At 36.1% G+C, this 21,751-nt stretch overlaps 1 protein-coding gene across 1 annotated transcript in view; it reads right to left on the bottom strand.

Annotated features, from left to right (window-relative positions):
- The window catches only part of LOC117400326 (serine/threonine-protein kinase 3), a 140,308-nt gene that overhangs the window by 53,409 nt on the left and 65,148 nt on the right, over positions 1-21,751 (bottom strand). Inside the window, exons 7-8 of the mRNA XM_034000121.3 lie at positions 7,917-8,054; positions 6,336-6,461 (exon numbers count right to left, since the gene is read on the bottom strand). Coding sequence (XP_033856012.1) covers positions 6,336-6,461; positions 7,917-8,054 — 264 coding nt within the window. The remainder of the gene's footprint in view (positions 1-6,335; positions 6,462-7,916; positions 8,055-21,751) is intronic.

Below are 21,751 nucleotides of genomic sequence, written 5' to 3'. Positions count from 1 at the left end.
TCAATCTAAACCACAAAACAGTGGTTTTAGATCAACAAGGCACACAACCACATCCAAAAGCTGGTCTCTCATACATACAATTTGGGTAACATGTACAAATGCTTTTATCAACAAGAACCACATATCCTTATCTACTCATATGGGCTTTGTCTCCAACTACTAAGGTTTTCTGGTTCTCTTAAATGCCTTCCAAATTTGCCACAAATCTCAGGCAACCGATCATCCACCTGTTGGTTTTGAATCCTTTCCCAGTGTGTATGGCCATTATGTTTTTTCAAGCATGCAAATGACACCCTCCTTTTCTTCACCTAAACAATTCCTGATAGTCATTGCATGTCCACTATTAAATACTAACTAGAAAAAAAAAAACAGTTAAAAGTTAGTCACATGAAACCCTAACCATACACCCTATATTTCAAATATACATTAAAATGTTGTCAAGACCTAAAAAAAAAAAAAAGAAGTTGAAAATCATCAAATTAGTATTATTTTAGCTGAGACAAGGTCAAAGTTTGAACTCACAAGTAACTTTAAATGGCATTTGGAAACGCATGTCTTATGGGAAACTTTATCGAAGGATATAATGCCTTGTGGATTTGTATTTTTACTTTCAGGATCCCCATGAGGCCTAGATTAAAGCAGTTCAAATTACTGAACTCAAGTAACTTATCTTAGCTATCCATCAAAATGTAACCTGTATGATAATATTAATCTGTAGGGTATTTATTAACTCTACTAGTTGGACACATTTTCTTGGGGGGTTGCCTAAAAAAGAAAGTATGACTCACTTTCATCAATTATACCCAAACCTTTTCATGATGCTCCTTATTTTTTTATTTTATTTTTTTAAATAGCTCATAATTGTTAATAGTAGAACACCAAGGGACTGAAGCTGGGTCACCTAAGGGTTGTTCTGGTGTGTTTAACATGATGCGTATGGAGACTAATCTCAAAATCTAACACTCAAACTATGCCTGCAAGTGGGGATCTCTGCCAAGTTTTCCATAATTGTACTACTTTCTATAGAACAGGTGCTGGCCACATGAGAACAATCCCCCCCTCCCCCAATTTTTTTTTTTTTTTTTCAAAACACACATATAATTTAAACATCTGTAGTCAATACAGTGTGTTGAGTTCTTAAAAGAAACACAGTACAGATATAATTGTTGGCGCTTCATTTTAAAAAGAACAGAACAGATTGCTCTGATTGATAAACACTGTAGGGGTAAAAAAAATAAATACCTCCAAATAATAAAACTTACCAGACCTGCTTTTTTTGTCTATTAAAAACAATAGTACTCAAAGAAATGAAAGGTCTTATTTGCAAGCCACTGATCCGACAGACTGAAGAATTGCAAACGTAATACCGATCTAAAAAAAGGGAGACAAAACAGAACCAGGTAACTACAGACCAATAAGCCTGACTTATATGATATGTAAACTACAATAAGATCCAAAATGGAAAATTACCGATATGGTAACAGTATCCTGGGAGACAGTCAGCATGGTTTTAGGAAAGGGAGATCGTGTCTAACTAACCTGCTTGATTTTTTTGAGGATGCAACACCGACAATGACACTTCCCAGAACCAACTCCCCAGTAATGTTGTTGAAGCCGACACCCTGGGATCCTTCAAGAAGCTGCTTGATGAGATTCTGGGATCAATAAGCTACTAACGACCAAACGAGCAAGATGGGCCAAATGGCCTCTCTTTTGTAAACTTTCTTATGTCCTTATGTTCTTAATAAATGCAGAACCCAGGCTTTTTGAGTAGAACAGAATCATATTCAATGTGGTTTAAGATACACTTCTGTAATTATCTACTCTATTTTGCTCAACATAAAGGCACATTCATTCTGTTCCAGACCACTTCAATATATCTTTCAAATCATATCATATGATAGGTCCACTGCTGGAATAAAAACTGGCATTCAAGAAAAAGATTTATCCTAATTGGCAATTTCCTTGGCATAGCATCCGATTGCAAAAACTACAACCAGGACAAAGAGCACCTTAAAAGATCGAGTTTTTGTGGTTACTTACTTAAGCTTAAAGGGTATGTGCCAATGTATTTCCTCCACGGGCATACAATACTATGTTGATTGCTTATAAATATGTTAATCTGGAGCTCAATATCTAATAAACTAAGCTTCTGGTGCAATGCTTTCACAGAGAGCACTGGACTAGAAAATGTAGCCCAGGGTTTACAGTCATAAAGAGGACAACACCCAAACTGCTGTACATGAAAGACATTTTTAGTACCAGTGTACCAGGAAATAAATAGATCAGGAAATAAGTTGATCAAGCTCTAGAATTTAAAGGGGAGGTTCCATTGTTTCTAATGTAAACGAGCCTAGGCCAGGAAATAAGTAGATCGAGCCAGGAAATAAGTAGATCGGATATATTAATGAACAATAAATAATTTAAAATTAATGTTGCAAGTATAATTTATATCAATTAGTAGATAAGATTTATGCTGCTAGATAAGATTATGTGAATATCGCTTTAGATCCGATATATTAGCCGAACAAAAATGCATAATTTAAAATGACTTTTGTACGTATAATTTACATTAAAGTAGATCGGATATATTCGACAGTATTACACTAGATAAGGGAATGTGAATACCGCTGTAATATATATTAGCAGCAAATAAATAATAATTTTAAAATGGTAAATCCCTGTAGTGCAACAACCAATAAGACATATAACGAGAAAGATACAGTATATTGAATTAAAGTGAATAATCACAATTTAAAATCATGTAGATATACACATATATATACGGTATCTCTCTTCCTCATTTTATATGTCTTTTTTATATATCTCTATTCCTCATTATAAATTCCTGTAGTGCAACAACCATGTAAGACATAACGAGCAATCATATCTACCATGGCATACATTTTTCATTTCTGTATTTGTCCTATCAAGAGGATTTGACAGGGTCCTTATTTTTTTATTTTATTTTATTTTTTTTACATAGTACAAATCTTATCCCTTAGTAATACTATATATTACTGCAAGGAATACAAACTCACAGCAACCACAAAATGATTGTGAACCACAACCAACTTTTTTATTCAAAATGCACCTCAGACTAAACATTTACAGAATAAAATAAACATTAAAACTCCTTAAATTATGTTTTCTTTTTAAGCAACTCATTGGGATGGTACTATTCAACTATAGCATGTCACACTTGGAGATGTGCAGTTATAAAATTTCTGGCTTCAGGTTACATGTGAAAGCTGTTGAATTATCAGTTAACCCTTCTGCTACGGCACTCCCAGAAATCGTTCCTATATGAACAATGATGTAATGGTGAAGTTAGATGCCTATTTTAAGTCTTTTTAAACATCCATTGGTTGCTTACCAAATGACTGACATCTCCAAAATCTCCAACAGCCAAATCAGGGATGGCTGTATATACTTTCAAAATGAAAGTAAAAGTTAAAATCGACAGAAAGCTAGACAAGTGAGTTTTAGTTTTTTGTTTTCTGGTTGGGAGATTAGGCGATCACAAGTACAATCTTACCAGAAATCATACTAAAATCGTCCAAAATGTTTATAAACCCAAAAATAAATTAACAAAATATTAACTGTAGCTAAATATTCATAGGATAAACTTCAGGGATGGCTCTCCAATCAAAATGCATTTCACTAAAGCCCCAGGCCAATAGAGACACCATTAAGAGATGCTGCAGATCTTAGGTTTCAGTTTTGAATACCATATATACCATGATTTTAAAGCGCAGCATTACCGGAAAGCAGGGGTGCCCAATCCTGGTCCTGGAGGGCCGATGTCCCTCCTGGCTTTTGTTGCAACTGTGCCCTAAATTACTTAATTGGACCAATCAAGCCCTTATTAGAAGCTTAATTGGTCCAATTAATCAATTTAGTGTACAGTTTGAACAAAAACCAGGAGGGCATCGGCCCTCCAGGACCAGGATTGGGCACCCCTGTCGGACAGCATACTAAATTGCTTTACATAACCAAGAATGCTTTCTGGCCCAAAATGACTAAATTACACTTATGGACATTACTAAAGAAAAAATAATTTTAGTACATTAAAACTATTTTATATTCAAACTAGGTAAATCGTTGGGTATATTTCATCATAGAGTGATTCTCTTAATTCTCTCAGCCAGCTGTTTAGAAAGATATAATACGGTATCCTTTTCGGTGGATATTTGTCCTGATACACCAGCCAAAAAATCAAGTTATGTCAGTCAGACCTCAAACAGGTGGAATGTTCATCGTAGCAGAAGGGTTAAATGGTAATTCCTGTTGGTATGGCAGCCAAATGACTGTCTAGGGTTTGTGAAACAATACTGAATGATAAAAAGTAATTCATCACTGCCCCCCATGTACAAGTTAAGGACACTTCTCTCTAACTGTAGCAAGCATCACTCAAGGGCAATAGATGGCAACAGGAAAATAAAGCCAACCCCATCTGCAGAAGTTAAGCCAATTCTCAACAGGGAGTTGTGTAATTCAGCACCCCTTTAATTGGCAACAATATGAGCTGCTAATGCAACCCAATTCTCAAATGTATGCATGGAAAGAAATCCTTGCAGGTGCCTTTGGCTGGCCACTACTCAAATAGATTTTTTTTTGTTGTTGTTCACAGGCCAGCTTTTAAAACTTTTGTCTATGCCACACTGGGCATTGGGATGACTAAACAGATTTGTGTGTTTTGTGTAATTATGTTTTCCAGAACGGTAAATGGCTGTGAATTGTGTTACAAGTATCTTGGGAATCTACAAGTATGAGATAACAACGTGAACATTTTGTTTTGATAGTTGGAGCTCCAACTAATGTTCAATATTATACAATTATTTTTTCTTTTACCCTTGAGTCCTGACACACCTTACACTCAATGGCTTATTTTCACACATTTCTTAGTCTATGTGAGCACAGCTCTCTGAACACCAACTGGGAATTCTCATCACTGTCCTCAGAGAGACCAAGTGAGCTAATAAATGTACTGTATCATCAAGCTCATTTAACAAGGGTTTAAGCACAAGGTTGCTGTATCTAGAGACATAGCTCTGGAAGCATGAGGTTTAGTTTGATGCCAAAACTGCCAATTTCTAAAGCACATAGAGACAGGAACACATCCTAGAGACCTTGAATCTGCAATCAAAATGAAATGTACTTACCAACTGCAAAATAATAATAAAAAAAAAAAAATGAAAATCGATTTTTTTGTTCCAGCAATCATGAAAACACATTACAATAAAACAAAACCCCTAATTTACATAAAAAAGGTCTTATTGATTTCTGCCTTAGAAAAGATCTCATGCAATATTTATGAATGTTTCTTGCCCATTGCCAGGCAACCTTCAGCTTTCCATTTCTTCCAATACATCTGCTTGACCTGAGAATGAACTTCACATCACACTACAAATAACATGTAAGGGATGAGGGTGATCATGTTTAGTATGCTTAAACCAACATCAAAACTTTGATATTCAGATTAAAAGTATGCGGATCGCAATTTATTCTTAATTAAAAAAATCTGAAAAATTACCTCAGCAGCTATCAAAACATTTCAGTTTGTCAGATTGCATTCTCATCACTAAGGCCACGTAGAAATCAGATCAAGGGGTTCACATTATTTGTTTCTGAAGATATTCAGTATCTGTCTTACCGGATGGAACAGAAATGGTTTATTTGGTTTCGTGTCATGCGGACCATATGTGTGGATTTCACATAAAATGAAACAAAATTAAAAGGAGGAACATTTTGACAAAGCGTTACTCCAGTAGAGGGCTATCAGTTGTGCTGATGCAAACACATTTCTTTTTTTAATTTTGTATTTGAATTGTAGATTTCCTAACTTTAACAAGATTTAACTCCCATTTGATAATAGAAAAAGCACACATCATGCATTTTAAAACAAGTATGGTCAGTAACATACAATACATCCCCAGCTACAGCTGTAAATTCAAAATTAGAGCTGATGAAAATGTTCATGACCATGACAGATAACAGTATGTACTGAACAGTATACAACATGTATTAGCAGTATTACAGCCCATTCTGCTCAATGGAGACTTTTATCCTGCCTGCCATTTAAATCCATTTGTCTGTTCCATTTTAGATTTGTCAGTGGAGTGCGTTGCTATAATTATATTCCAGCTACTGACTTCGCAATTTTATTCCAGCTCGCCCCCTCCTTGTTTCAAGTGGTTTATTTGCTGTGGTTTACTGTGGAATAGCCTGTGGGTGTTTTCTGGTAACCCGTTTAGAATACTTACGTTGTGGTATAAATGGGGTCTAAAAGTAAGTTTAAGTTTAAAGTTAAATGAAAAAGACAGCTCACACACCGAATTGTCCTCCTCCTCTTCCAATTCCCTCTGTTGCTCCAGGTGTCTTTTGGTCTTGATCTCCATAGCTTCTGTTATTAGATCCCGTAGTATGGACACAGGCTTAGCATTCTTAATAAACTGATGCTGAAATGAAAAAAAGTTTGCTTGAATCTTAGTGATAAATTAACCACAGTTTGTTTTCTCAGGTGAAATAATGGTTTTCCTTAAAAAAGTTAACAATTTTTTTTAAGTTAAAGTATAAACTGTATTATATCACAGTACATTAAAATTAAATGTACTTTTTTATTTTATAATGACAAAACTCGACACATTTACAAGAATCTTAAATTCCAATTGGTATTCTGCATACCGAGTATGCAAACGCTATATTCTACAGGAATGGCACATTCCCCATCATATAAATGCAACATAATACAAACTGCGTGTGAGCATACTGAACAGGATTAATACATTGCTGAATCTTCTGCATAACATGGGGTTCCATCTCATGGACAGAAGACCTTAAAAGACTGAAGAAATCTGTTGTTTTCATAGATTAGCAAATAAACTCTGCAGCAATAACCAACTAACTAAGGGGTTTTAAGAATGAAGGCAGTGATGTCTGGAAATAATCCACAGCACACCCATTCTTTTAATCAGCAAACATCAAACAAACAATCAGGGGCCTGCACTAATTAACTTCAATTAACTTTTCTGGAATTTAGCAAACTAAATTTCACTCTACTAAAAACTAAATTCACAGTCTGGGCATGAAGCACGAATGATTATGAATACAGTTCACAAACTGTCAAATCAAATCAGTCTTGCAGAACAGTCTGCAGTACAAGTGTTCAGGTTGGTATGGAATATCAGAGACCTGCCAATTATTTTGTCATGCACAGAATTTATGCATTCAACCAATCAACATTTTTCAACAAACATTGTGCATACAGTATGCACCATTGGTTATTCTTAAAACTACTACAAAAACAAAATCATTAAAACCAGAACATAGTTCTATACAATGTCAAAGCGTATACAGAGCCTTGATTACACAATTTTAGTGTTATAAATGTAGCCGTTTGTCATAATATTTACATGAAAGCAATAACACACTCCAGGGTGTCCAAATATGGTCCAATATTCGCACAGCTTAGGGTGTTGTTAAAACAGCCTAGGCACACAGATTTTGAACATTTAAAACACCCTGGAGTGAGTTATTGCCTACCAAAGCAAATTGGTTACCAAGTGAATTGGGCAAAGTGGGTCGAACAGTTCCAAAACATTTTGGTACAGTGACATATTTGCTCAGGTTGTAACACTTGTTAGCCAATGATATTGCTTCCTCTATCTTTTCTTTACAGGAATAGCACAGGAAAGTTGTGAATAGTGTACCAGCCACAGTCTCACTGTTTAACATTGGGCCCATCACCCCCTTGTCCTTTGCTCCTATCTTACTTACTTGAAACAAGACTTTCTTAAAATATGACCAGGAATATTTCCCTCATGTAAAATGAATCTCCTCCCTCCTCAGCTAAAATATTCTAATACATCAACACCACTTTCCCCCTTTTCTCTCATGGGATCCTCTGTACACACCTGTAAAAGCTGAGTTGCAGTAGCTCTCTGCTCAGGGTTCTTCACCAGACATTTCTTTACAAAATCAGTGAACTCGTCAGACCACAGCTCCGGCTTCCTGAATGTAGGAGGTGGGTTCGTGGGAATCATAAAAATAGCCTAGCGAAAGAAAAATAAGATGGGGAAGGGAGGTGGAAGAGAAAGGAGAAAACAAAATCAGCAAACATCTGAATCATCTGACACTGAAGTCCAGGCAAATAAACAAATCCCTTGATTCACCTTCTCTATCAGACTGTAAATCTGGTGAACAAATTTCAACTGGTCTAGGATTTCTACCGTGACTGAGTTTCAGGAAACAGGTCCATCTGCTACCAATGTAGCCACTTCCCATTAAATTTCCTCTATTTAAATTGTACCTCATTGAGCACATCATTCTTTATTTTATCTATTACTTTTTATCAGTCCCTAGAGAAGGGCAGGTTTCCTCCCCCCCTATTTATGTCTCGTGCTGGTTCCATCTTGGTTTTATCAGAAAAGCCCCAATAGATTATTTTCAGAGCCGAGTCTTTCATGGGAAGAATATTTTTGTAATATCCCCAACTTGCACATAGGTCAAACACCTTTCAGGTTCATTCCTCACACCATTTTAATTTTGACAAAAATAAACACGGTAGCTGGCCACATTACCAATAGTTATTAAAATTGCAAGCTCTGTGTGTGTGAAAAAAATAAACATATCTAAGTACAGAGTGGGCAGTTGTTTTTATTAGGCAGGATGTTTTTCTGTAAGGAGTCCAAAAGCTACTGTGTACGTTCTGCAGTAGAACATCCTGAAAATCTGGAAGATATTATAAAGAAAAAAAGGTGACACAAAATTTGTATTTCACTTATGCCTTAATAAATCTCCTTGCTCAGTCACCTCATAACTGGAAGGTCAGAGGTGTTTGTGGCAGGCACCATTAAAGAGTCTGCTGAAGTCAACTAATCAGCACTTTTCACAGGCAATGTCCAGCCATAGCCAAAAACCGAAAAGTTAATATATAGTCTCGCAGGTTTGAAAAATTGTTACAAATTAACAAACAGTTTTTGAGGAAGTACACAAAGCATTTGTTTCTTGTGACGAATTAGTGATCACCATTAACTAGACATCAGTGATTTTAAAATGACTAATAAATTCAATCAACATCAATATTTACTGTAAATTGACTGTAAAGATTAGTTACTGTACTATATAGGTGATATTTTTTTCATTAACTGCATTTGAATCTTTCATTGTTTGTTGTACACATCTAAAAGAGGCAGACGAAAGAACACCATCATTTTCTAGAATATAAAAATAAACACAGTTTATGTTCCACATGTTTGAAATATGAAATAAGCTAAATACTTATGGTTATCACCCACAACATTATCAGAACATAAACGCATAACAAACAAATCATATACTGTATGGACAAGAATAAAAGATATACTGTACTGTTGCCTAGAATAGCTAAGCACATCATTTCAGTACTGTTCAATAAAATAGGTCACTGTGATGGGTTTATCATCAGATTTTGTATTTTTTACATTTGTAAACCAGTCAGAGGCAAGAACTCATGCAACAGCAAGGCCACCATAACCTACATTCTAAAACACTCAAGCCAAATGCTTATTGAATTAAGGTCTCCTAAGCCAAACCTTAAAACTAAAACACCTTATTTTTATTAACTAAAATAACACTTTATATTTTGCCATTTTAAGGCATTTTCATTTCACTTCAAAATTGCATTTCAGTTCATTTCAATTAAAGCCAACTCTGAAGTTTGTTACAGCTTTCAAACTAACCACTCAGTTTGAAATAAAACTGCCTCAACAAATCACTTGAGAAATATGAAATATATCTAAATGAAATATATCGTCTCCTACCTTGCCAGCAAACTAGAACGTGCTAAATGTCAAATACAAGTTGGGCAATATAAAATGATACGCCAATCACATGCAAATTTCACAACTGTCTTCGATTACCACAGCTGTAACAGTGACAGGGGATAGATTTAAGCTCTAAAGAAATCCCAAACAGAACTACATCCTCCCAGTGATTTAACCCGATTCGAGTGATTTAAAAAATGACTAACTTCATAAAATCACCTCTTTTTTTTACCACCACAAAGTTCTTGTTGGATCTACTTCAAATCAAAAGTGAAAGATTAGTAAGCGCATGTATCCAAAATACAAACAAAACAAAAAAAATTCCTCCCTTAAACCACTTTCACCCATAAAAGGTGACCTAATGTATATATAATCCTGCATATTTAACATAATATACCAACAGCAGGACAGTGTTATGAATATCTGTTTATATACTCTAATATTTATTAATGGATAGGTATGTTAGAATGAATACATGTATGCACATATTTATATTAAATATATAATTTAACTTCAAAAAACATTTCGATTAACTATCATTAGAAAACAATTCAGTACAGTCAGCCAATCAGCTTTCAGTTCTAGTGGGCTTTAATAGACGGTAGATGCCGGCTGGAACGTCTCAGCACCAACTGTGAATCTGCAAAAGTGCTTGACTTGGTGTATTAATAAGCTTAGTTCACATCTATTGGACACTAAATACTAAACAAAGACACAATTGGTCCAAATTAATTTTATTATCCCAAAACCAGCCAATCAATACTTTGCATCGACAAAAGCAACCAATCCTGTACCTGCAACTGCCAAGAGCCAATCACAGACTGTTCGCTCGACTGAAGCACACAGACACAGCATCTTTCAACAACAACAAAGAGAGACACAGACAGTTCAGTAATATTGCTCCATTCATAGGCTTTGGCCCAAGGTAGAAACATGGTGAGTTAGGAGGCGTTTTAGAGTGGTATTTAAATGAGAGATTGTATTGGTTCAGTCTCCATCATACACGGACTGTTCAGTAATTGCTCCGTTCATTTCTCAGGCAGTGTCCAGATTAAAAATAGGGGTTTAAAACCCTAACAAGTTACTAACAAATACAAATTGATTTACTAAATAAAAACTAATTGTTTTTCTATCTATATATGTATGTCATCCTTTTTTCTTATTTAAAAAAATGTTTGTGACTATTTTCTTAGAACCTCTTTACTTGGCAGAAAGGTACCCAACGATTTAGTACAAGTTAAAGGTAAATCTATGTTTTAAGGTTGTTTTTTTTTTTTAAGAAAAAAATGTACAAAGTCATTTTCTAATAACAATAGAGCCCTCTAGATGCGTGCTCTACCGTGTGGCCTACGGATCGGGACGCATAACTCCTGTCGCAGTCAACTACCACACGGTAGAGCCCGCATCGACGGGGTCTATGGCTTAATTATGAATCATAATCTTGTCACGTTATTAGCGCATTATATAATGTAAAATAATGATGATATATGATGCATTTAATTTGATCAGCTGATGTATATAAAATAAATATATAATAAATATAAATATATAATATATATATATAAAAGGGGCTCCTGAGTGGCGCATCCAGTAAAGGCGCTCCACGTGAGTGCAGGATGCGCTCTATAGCCTGCAAGTCACGAGTTCGAATCCAGGCTATTCCTTTGCCGATCGAGGACGGGAGCTTCCAAGGGGCGGCGCACAATTGGCCGAGCGTCGCCCGGGGGGAGGGAGGGTTAGGTCGGTCAGGGTGTTCTCGGCTCACCGCGCACCAGCGACCCCTGTAGTCTGGCCAGGCGCCTGCGGGCTTGCCTGTAAACTGCCCGAGAGCTGCGTTGTCCTCCGACGCTGTAGCTCTTGAGTGGCTGCATGGTGAGTCTGCAGTGTGAAAAAAAGCGGTCGGCTTGACGGCACACGCTTCGGAGGACAGCGTGTGTTCATCTTCGCCCTCCCGAGTCAGAGCAGGGGTGGTAGCGGTGAGCCGACCGTAATAAAATAATTGGTCATTCCAAATTGGGAGAAAATAATTTTAAATAAATAAATAAATAAATAAATAATAATAATAATAATAATAATAATAATAATAATAATAATAATAATAATAATAATTGGCAACGACTAAATTTAAAAAAAAGAAAAAGAAAAAAAGATGAATGTGTCAACTTTGCCAAAAATTTATTTGTTAATTACATCATGTACACCAAAACAATGTTCAAATACAGTTCTTCTTAAGGTTAATGCACTATTCCAGTTGAACTTTGAGCTGTAGTCATAGCTGTATCTTTGCAGATAATCTTACAGTAATTTGCAGTGGCACTGCAGCTAATTGGAGCTCAGATAAACAGAATGCCTCTATAATACAGTTTTCTAACACTTCAATTTAGTGTGCTAGGTAATAGTTAGTGAATAATATTTACCATAAAATGTAACCTTTATCCTAGACATTCAAGGTAAAGTTGAAGTGAAACCTTTGACTAGAAAAGAGAACAAGTCAAACTAAATAATAACCAAAAGGTTTTGGTTCACAATATACCCCTCCCTCCCCTCCTATTTTATTGTCAATTTAATGGGGAACATTATGGGTATGAAACACGTCATTTTCAAGAACCAAGTGTACATTGGTTCTGCAGCATTCAGAAACAAAGGCCATGTGTATTTGTATCTAATGTATTTTTAAAACCGTTACAAAGCTACATGGCCCTGTAGTCTAAAGCTGCTTTTTAAGTCATTTAAAACCCTTAACTGCCTTTGAAATTCACAAGCTTTAGTTAATTTTATGAAACACACCATAAATCAGAGCCTTGAACCACTGTATTGGGCATACAGCACAAATACCTGATCACGTCAAAACACAACAACTTTAGAACAGTATCACCGTTCAGTAAATTGTTTTTATTTTTAAAAGACATTCTGCTTTAAAGGTTCATATACAACTTCCAAGGCATTAATAAAGTTTAACAGCCTGTGTGTCACACCCATTGTACACTCCCTGCCATGTCACCAACAGAAAACACAGTGCAAGGCCTATAAGCACAGTCTTTTTCTCTTTACAAAGATCAAAAGCCAGTTGAAACTCACTCAAAAAGAGTGGACTGGTACTTTAGCTGGTAATGCAATCCAATTTCTTGCTTTAGGGGCAATAGCTGTATGTATTTCTTGTCAGCAATTCCTCAGCTAACAGGGAGGATTAGACAGCCAGACAAACCAGCCTCACAAAGCTTCTGCCTTTCCAAGACGTTATCTTGCCAGCGGAACAATTGTGCTGGAAGAACCTTAATGTTGACTAAGACAAACCACACTTTATAGCACTGCCAGTGCATTTCTTCATTAGATAAATCACCAGCAGATACGCTGTTACTATATCCAGCACAATGTCACGATTAGGAACTACTTAGGAACAAAGGCAAATCACTGCACCTGTGCTAACCACGTATCACTGCGCCACCAAAATCAAACAAAACACCTGTCAAAATACCTGCTGTCATGGAAGATACTGTTCAGTGAAAGGATGAACCAGAAGCATTTCTGCAAGAAAATAACCAGCACATGCAAAATACTGCATACAAATTGTATTTAAAAAATAAAAATAAAACCCTCACACAAAACTTTGCTTTCAAAGCTAGAAAATAACACCATGGACCAGACCTGTATTACACAAATGCAGAAATACTAATTATAAATCTCCATGTTTTGAGGCCAGCTAGTATTGTAAGCTTGTCTTATCTCCATGCTCAGATAAACATATTATTGTCTTTCCATCCCCCAGACAGTCAGGTATTTATCAGCTACAACTAACTGCACAGCCAGACATTTTTCGCTTTTAAACAGTACAGACTGAATACACAACAACTTTAAAAGCTGAAAAAAACAGCTGATATTGGTGGTTCAGTGGCTTAAAGTGACAAACAATCTTAAACTATGTAATTGTAATTCAAATAAAAGTTTACGCTAACACGGCCATGGTGAAATTGTTAACAAAGTCAATAAAGTTTTTATTATCTTTTTATTCATGTTTTTCCTGATCACTTTATTTTTTCAAGAATATCGTACAACAGAATTGTACTACTGTATACTACAGAGGTGGCCAATTCGTATAGCCCGACGTCCGGGACAACAAGATTTGTAGGATGGACAACAAGTTTTGCCTTTATACTTTGCCCGTCAGACAAGTAGTTTTTATTTATTTATTTTTCTTATGTTCGCTCTGTTGCTAGAAAGGCACTCCGGGTATATTTGTAGAGAGCCATACAAGTTTCTGAAAACTGAATTGCAGAAGTCTAGCGCCTACAAACAAACATTTTAAAAAGTGTTTACGCCCCACCCCATTACTTCTGATTGGCTAGCTGTGGAAGAAGCTGATCTTCTGTTAGTTACAAAGAAATCCAGAAATGGCTGCCTGAGAGCGAGTGCCTCTGTCAAGACATACGCTAATCTTTTAAAATTTAAGGTATTATTTACATTTTTTGTAAATTAGAAAGTAAGTTATACTGCTTTCTTAATGCATGTACCTGACATTTAAATGCAGCAATCTAGTAAAGTTACAAATAAATAAATACACCAGTCGCTAAGGTACTTGCGGATTTGAAAAAATCGTGTTGTGTAATTTATAACACTTCGTGGTCAAGCGTGTACTTGTTGGGAAAATGTTTTTAAAAAAGTAAAGTTTACTGTTTAGAACCATTTCAAGACAAACTTTCCCTGGCAAAAAATGTAATGATTTTTTTTTTTTTTTCGATTTTAGTGTTGCTAACCTAGTTTGCCATTTACCAGTTACATTTTTCTTTTTATATTTGAACGCTATATTAAATAAATATATTCCTATATTAGTTATTTATTGGACATGCACAATCCATGGGCTTGTGAAACTTGTGAAAACATTAAGAGATTGACAAATATGTTTATAATAATAGAAATGAAATGCTTAAGCAATAAGGCACGAGAGGGCATACATGGGTTGTGATGGATATTGTCACTTCTTTAATAAAGACTTTAAATAAAAAAAAAAAAACCTTGATATGTGTTTCAAATCATTTTTCTGACTTTAAATAACTATCAAAAAAACTTGCTTAGTTGTGTATCTGTGAGGTGATGCCTTCTTGCATATTCTACATAACACTGTTGCTAGGTAATTCACTCCCATTGGCTCTAACAGGCGCAAGAGTTTAAATGCGTTCCTAAATTTTGACAAAGTCCCGCATAAAACATTAATTCTCAAACTGAACGCAGTAGGGATTCAAGGAAATGCATGCACATGGATTAGGGAGTGGTTAACATGTAAAAAACAGAAAGTACTGATTAGAGGAGAAACCTCAAAATGGAGCGAGGTAACCAGTGGTGTACCACAGGGATCAGTATTAGGTCCTCTGCTATTCCTAATCTACATTAATGATTTAGATTCTGGTATAGTAAGCAAACTCATTAAATTTGCAGACAACACAAAAATAGGAGGAGTGGCAAACACTGTTGCAGCAGCAAAGGTCATTCAAAATGATCTAGACAGCATTCAGAACTGGGCAGACACATGGCAAATGACATTTAATAGAGAAAAGTGTGAAGTACTGCATGCAGGCAATAAAAATGTGCATTATAAATATCATATGGGAGATACTGAAATTGAAGAAGGAATCTATGAAAAAGACCTAGGAGTTTATGTTGACTCAGAAATGTCTTCATCTAGACAATGTGGGGAAGCTATAAAAAATGCCAACAAGATGCTCGGATATATTGTGAGAAGTGTTGAATTTAAATCAAGGGAAGTAATGTTATTAGTAAGACCTCACCTAGAATATTGTGTTCAGTTCTGGTCACATCGGTACAAAAAGGATATTGCTGCTCTAGAAAGAGTGCAAAGAAGAGCAACCAGAATTATCCCGGGTTTAAAAGGCATGTCGTATGCAGACAGGCTAAAAGAATTGAATCTATTCTGTCTTGAACAAAGAAGACTACGTGGCGATCTGATTCAAACATTCAAAATCCTAAAAGGTATAGACAATGTCGACCCAGGGGACTTCTTTGACCTGAAAAAAGAAACAAGGACCAGGGGTCACAAATGGAGATTAGATAAAGGGGCATTCAGAACAGAAAATAGGAGGCACTTTTTTACACAGAGAATTGTGAGGGTCTGGAACCAACTCCCCAGTAATGTTGTTGAAGCTGACACCCTGGGATCCTTCAAGAAGCTGCTTGATGAGATTCTGGGATCAATAAGCTACTAACAACCAAACGAGCAAGATGGGCTGAATGGCCTCCTCTCGTTTGTAAACTTTCTTATGTTCTTAAATACCTGGAAGTGTTGTGACAACAGTGACGTTTTTGTCGAGCCAACGCTCAACAGTACAATTTAATTTAGGTATGCACACCATGCTTTGTTAGGGTGAAGATTATGAATTATTAAGTAATTAATTTAAAGTCTAAATGTATTTTTTTTTTCTCAAAAAGCCATTCTTTTTACCATTTAACAGCCCAATTTGTGTGGTATTAATTTCATCTCGAGTTTTTTTTCTTTTTTTTTGTCTGTAATTTAAGAGTGAGAGTGAGTGCGCGGTAGTAAGACATGAGTGAAGAGAGGCAAGAATTGGATGGTTAAGACATTGCGTATAGTAATGCAAGTACTGTCGAAAAATATTAAAATATCCACAGTTAAAAATTAACTAAATTAAGTCAGTTTCACAAAACAACGGCTGATACCAACTAAAAGGAGTAAAATAAAACTGATTATCTGACAACTGGATCCGACCGAAGTTACAGAAAATGACTGGTATGTACTACAAATTAAATACCAAAACAGCGTCTCGTTTAAAATAGCAAACTGGTTCGTATTGCAAATTAATATAAACTGGAAGATATGACAAGACACCTTGATGTCTTCCGTATCTTCCATGACAGCAGGTATTTTGACAGGTGTTTTGTTTGATTTTTGTGGTGCAGTGATACGTGGTTAGCACAGGTGCAGTGATCTGCCTTTGTTCCTAAGTAGTTCCTAATCGTGACATTGTGCTTGATATTGTAACGGCTTCGAACTCTGATGGATCAATCAGCATGCAGCATTCTAACAATCCGTTTTATAATTATAAGTATAGTACTACTAAGTAAAATAAATATATCACAGAAATAAACAAAAGAAAAAAGCCTACTGTAAATATTGCATGCATTTTGGTAGAAAACCACACGTTCTTTATAAATCTGGGGTTCAGCAGTTACAAAACTGAAAGAACGTCAAGAAAATCTTAATTCCACAAAGCAGCAGTAATAGTTGCCAATGAATTTGTGTCTGTGATGCAACAAACTAAAACACCTGTACATCAGAAGTTTAATTCAGCTTATAAAGAAAGAGTGGAAAAAAACGGCAGAAGCTATTTTTATATTTGAATAACTCCCAAGTATTGCTTATTATAGTTGTACACTTAGTATGTTACTTAAATGTACTAGCAAATGTGTTCCAAACTGCACTGAAAGAAACATTTCCTTAAAGTAGGTTATAAATTTGTTGAGGTGAGGTCGGGTCATAGGGAACCTTTTGTTAATTTAGTGAACCAGTCAAGCTACAAGGCTAGACCCGCCCCTGTTAATCACTAATTGATTGATTGTGTTCACTGTTAAATAAAACCAAAATCCTACAAGTTATATTATACTTTTTTGTGTGTGTTTTGTGCGACGGGGTGGGGCCAAGTATTTAAGAAGGACAAGTAGATTTTTAAGAAGGACAAGTAGATTTTTCTAGCATTTTGTCCCTTGGACAACAATTTTTTTTTTTTTTTTTTATAAATTGGCCACCGATACTATTGCCAATGCATTTTCTAAACTAGTGTTGTGAACATACCCTGCATTGCAATGGTTATTGCTCCACAGACTTTGGTATGTTATGCAAAACACACAATAAACCCTGTCTCCATTAGAGGGCACCAGCAACTGACTGAGAATAAATGTTTGACAACACACAGTAGACTATATCATTTAAGTAAACCCTCTACCAAATGCCCTTGGACACAATATCATTCACTATCTTCCACATTATCTTACAGCAGATAACAATCCAGAGAGACACCTTTGAAATTATGAAATCTTAGCAATCACAGCTAGTTATTGGGTGTGCAAGTCTCTTCTAAAAAATACTTGTACTTATAAACCTGCATTAAAGCATCAGAAAATAATGTCAAAAGTTAATAAAAGTTTCCTCCTAACACTGCATTCAATCGGACACATTGCTATTTGAGCCATGACCATACATCTTACAACCAAGAACAATGTATACTGTCAACTTTGTATTAAAACACCACCTGTCTTTCATAACCAATCTGCTCCCCCCCTGCATTTTCTATATATTAAATCACCAGTAGATACAGGGTCATTATATTTGGGTGGTCATTATCAGCAGGTTTGACTAATTACACCCCCACTTCTCCCCACAATGTAAATATAATCTTTTGTTCTGTAGGAATTAAAGTAAAACTAAAGAAACTTCTTGGTCTAGTCAACAAATGTTATGACAAAAGTATATTTAACATCTGTAGGGGTTCTAACCATCACGTTCCTTCCCAAATATTTTTAGCAGGAGAAAGATTCAACAAGACTGTTGAAAGAAAAAAAACACACACACACAACAACATGTTTATAAAATAAATGTTACAAGCAAGTTTTCAAAGTAGTTGTACAAATCTACTAACAAACTGGTTGTACAAATCCTGAAGACTGCCAAGCTTGTATACATTTCAAGTGAGAAAGTTACAGTTTGGTTTCAAGTCACATTTCATGTTTGTGAATACCAAATCTCCAGCAATTGTATTCAGCCAGGATGTTTCCCGTTCAAAAGCAGCATTTTGAAGGTTTCACAATGCAGCTCTGTTTTGTACTGCCTTATTTTTTGGGAGGCCAGAGAATGTTCTCCAGATACAACTCATAAGTGTGACAATATGTACGTGCACACAGGCGCCACCGCTACATCCCAGTCAACAGGGCTATACATCCTCAGCTGGGGATGCTCGGAGGGATGTTTAGAGATGCTCAGCCCATCTCTAAATTACATCACTATTATCATTCAGACTTGTTAATCTACATCAAAGGTCTTGGCCTTGCAGTTTTCATTCTTACCCATTAGTTGTCTCAACACCATCAGGGCTGTGTTTTATAGCAATCCCGGCACAGAAACAGCAAGGCTGCAGATGTGTCCTCCAAACACTTTTAATGAAGGTCAGGTATGTGCCATCTTTATTACAGGGAGGCCAAGAGAACATTACTGCAGATGGATGGACGCAAAGCTCCAACACGGCACGATTCTCTCCCATAACCTTTAAATCTGCCAAAATCCAGCGGTTTGCTTGAGATAACATTCTTACATTGTGTCCTCAACAACAATCCAACATTAAAACGCCTGATCTTTTCCTGGTTACACACCTCTTATTTTTGTCATTTTTATACTTTCACTTCAATACAGTACTTTACCTGTTTTTAATTGTGTACAGGCGCATGTCATGTCATAGAGAAGCCTAGATCAAGTAAGATTTGTCCCCTGAGTTGTCATACCAAATTAAGAAGGAAAAGTACTCTTGTTGATGGAGTGCTGAAAAAGATACTACAGCAGTGGTTCCCAACCTTTTTTATATGCCACGGCACACCTTTATATGATAACATTTTTTTGAGGCACACCTCCTATTTTCTCCAACTGAATTGCCCTCTCACAAAAGCCATTTCTCTCTAAAACCCCCTAAAAACAATTCAAGCCACCATCTAATACAATTTCTCGTTAGTTTAAGCAGTTTACAATGAAAGTTAAAAAAAAAAAAAAAAAAAACGTCTGCATTTCTCAATGTGAAAGTTCATATTCATAACAATAATTAAAAAAAGTTATGTACGGTTGATGTTTTTGCAGCAGCGTTTTTTTTTGTTTTTTGTTTTTTTAACGGAAACAAAGGTACATTGTGTTTTTATTTTAAATGGACGATTTTAATGTCATTTTGACAGGTTTTAATATGTGTATGTATTAATAATTTTGAGACTTGCTTAAATAAAGTTTAAGCTTCTGTTCCAGACAACTTTGCCTGTGAATTTCTGTGAATGTTCAATTAACTATTTCACTCCAGGGGAATTTTTATAAAAAAAAACACCTTCCAATACAATTTTGGGAAAAAACAAACACTATAAACCTTGGTGGTCACTCTTTTTTCTGGTTTAATAAACCTGATCCTAGGCAGCTGTGACATGAAACTGATCCAATGTTGTCCTATTTCTTTTAATGAGGTGGGTGAACAAATACGTGCTTATGTTTGCTTATTTTTAAACTATTTACATTTATTTTTAATTCAGGAGATTGCACGTTCAGGCTTAATCCTTTGTTGACATCTAGACTCATTCCAATTTCTTTTCACCCCAATTTAGCATGCCCAATTATTATGTGTATCCCAGGCTCACCGCTCGCAACCCCCCCGCCGACTCGGGAAATGGAGGCTGGAACACGCGTCCTCCGAAACGTGCTCCTGCCAAGCCGTCATTTTTCGCACTGCAGATCCACAGCAATGCCACCAGACCTATAGTGCCGGAGGACAACACAGATCTGGCGGCTCCGCTGCAGAGCCACAGGCGCCCTATCGGCCACAGGGGTCGCTGATGCGCGGTGAGCCGTGGATTCCCCTGCCGACCTAAGCCCTCCCTACCCGGGCAGCGCTCGGCCAATTGTGCGCCCCCCCCTAGGAACTCCCGGTCACGGTCAGCTGTGACATAGCCTGGATTCGAACCTGCGATCTCCAAGCTATAGGGCACATCCTACACTCCGCGCGGAGCGCCTTTACTGGATGCGCCACTCTGGAGCCCTTTGACTCATTCCATTTTCAGTTTCCTGGACTTGGGTGACAGACAAGAGGCTTGATTTGTGTTTTTTTTTTTGTTTTTTTCCCTGGTATGGTGTTTCTAATACTCAAGGATGGTTGTTTAACTATTTACAGTACTAAGTTTAACAAATTGCAATGTTTTAAGTAAAAGTATTCTGTAACTTAAAGGATTTTCTATGAGCAGTTAGCAGTTTATAAAATAAATTCTAAAAATAAATAACGTTTATATAGGCCTATATATTGTTCTTTTTCTATTTTACTTTAAATTATTTGTTTAATTTTGTTTTCATTATAAATAAAACAGGACAAATTACTGTATCACTGTATAATTACACAGCTATTATAGAGCTTACATAGACACTAGGAAGTGTCTAGCTGGACTTGTCACGGCCTAACCTGTAGAGGTTGCTGATGAGAAATTAGGTGAACTGCACTGTGTTTTCTGTTGGTGACATGGTAGGAAGTGTACAATGGCTGTGGGTCCATATTTATTTATTATAATTTTTTTTTTCACCCAATATAAAAAAATATTAATATCTTGACTCCATAATATTTAGAACAGAGCTAAATGCACTACACAGAATAAAAACTTCATGTGATGGTCGCCTAAATGTCCGCACAAATCGCATGCAAAAAAAGGCCAGCAGTGGACTAGTAATTTCTGTTACAAATTTCAGTCATTATACCGTTATTAGGATAAATCTGAAACACTGGGTCCTCGTTAAAAAAAAATAAAAAAAAATGCTTGAACACATTTTGTGGAATGACCAAGAGATAGTATAAATAAAAATGTATGCAGCGGTCCAGATAAGATGCGTACTTTCCGTTTTTACGCATTAAAGAATCCGGAATATGCATACAATTTTAATTTAATGCGTAGAAATGCACATAGCAATTTTGCTGCACAGCTTGTCTTCCTCCACTCCTGCCTCCCCTAAAACATCTACTGCCAACTACATCTCCCAGAATACAATGGCTTCAGTTACTAGGAAACTGTACACAAGAAAAAAACAACCCAACAAACATTATCCAATCTCTAGCTATCCCTGTTGTCTTTGCAGCCATTCACAGTAAGAATATGGAAAATTGAAAGCTACATAGGTTGAAGCGTAAACACCCCAGTCC

Source organism: Acipenser ruthenus, chromosome 4 (genome assembly GCF_902713425.1).
Source record: "Acipenser ruthenus chromosome 4, fAciRut3.2 maternal haplotype, whole genome shotgun sequence".
NCBI classification, from domain to species: Eukaryota; Metazoa; Chordata; class Actinopteri; order Acipenseriformes; family Acipenseridae; genus Acipenser; species Acipenser ruthenus.
The sequence above is the reverse complement of the archived record's forward strand: the minus strand, read 5'-3'. Positions and strand labels throughout refer to the sequence as shown.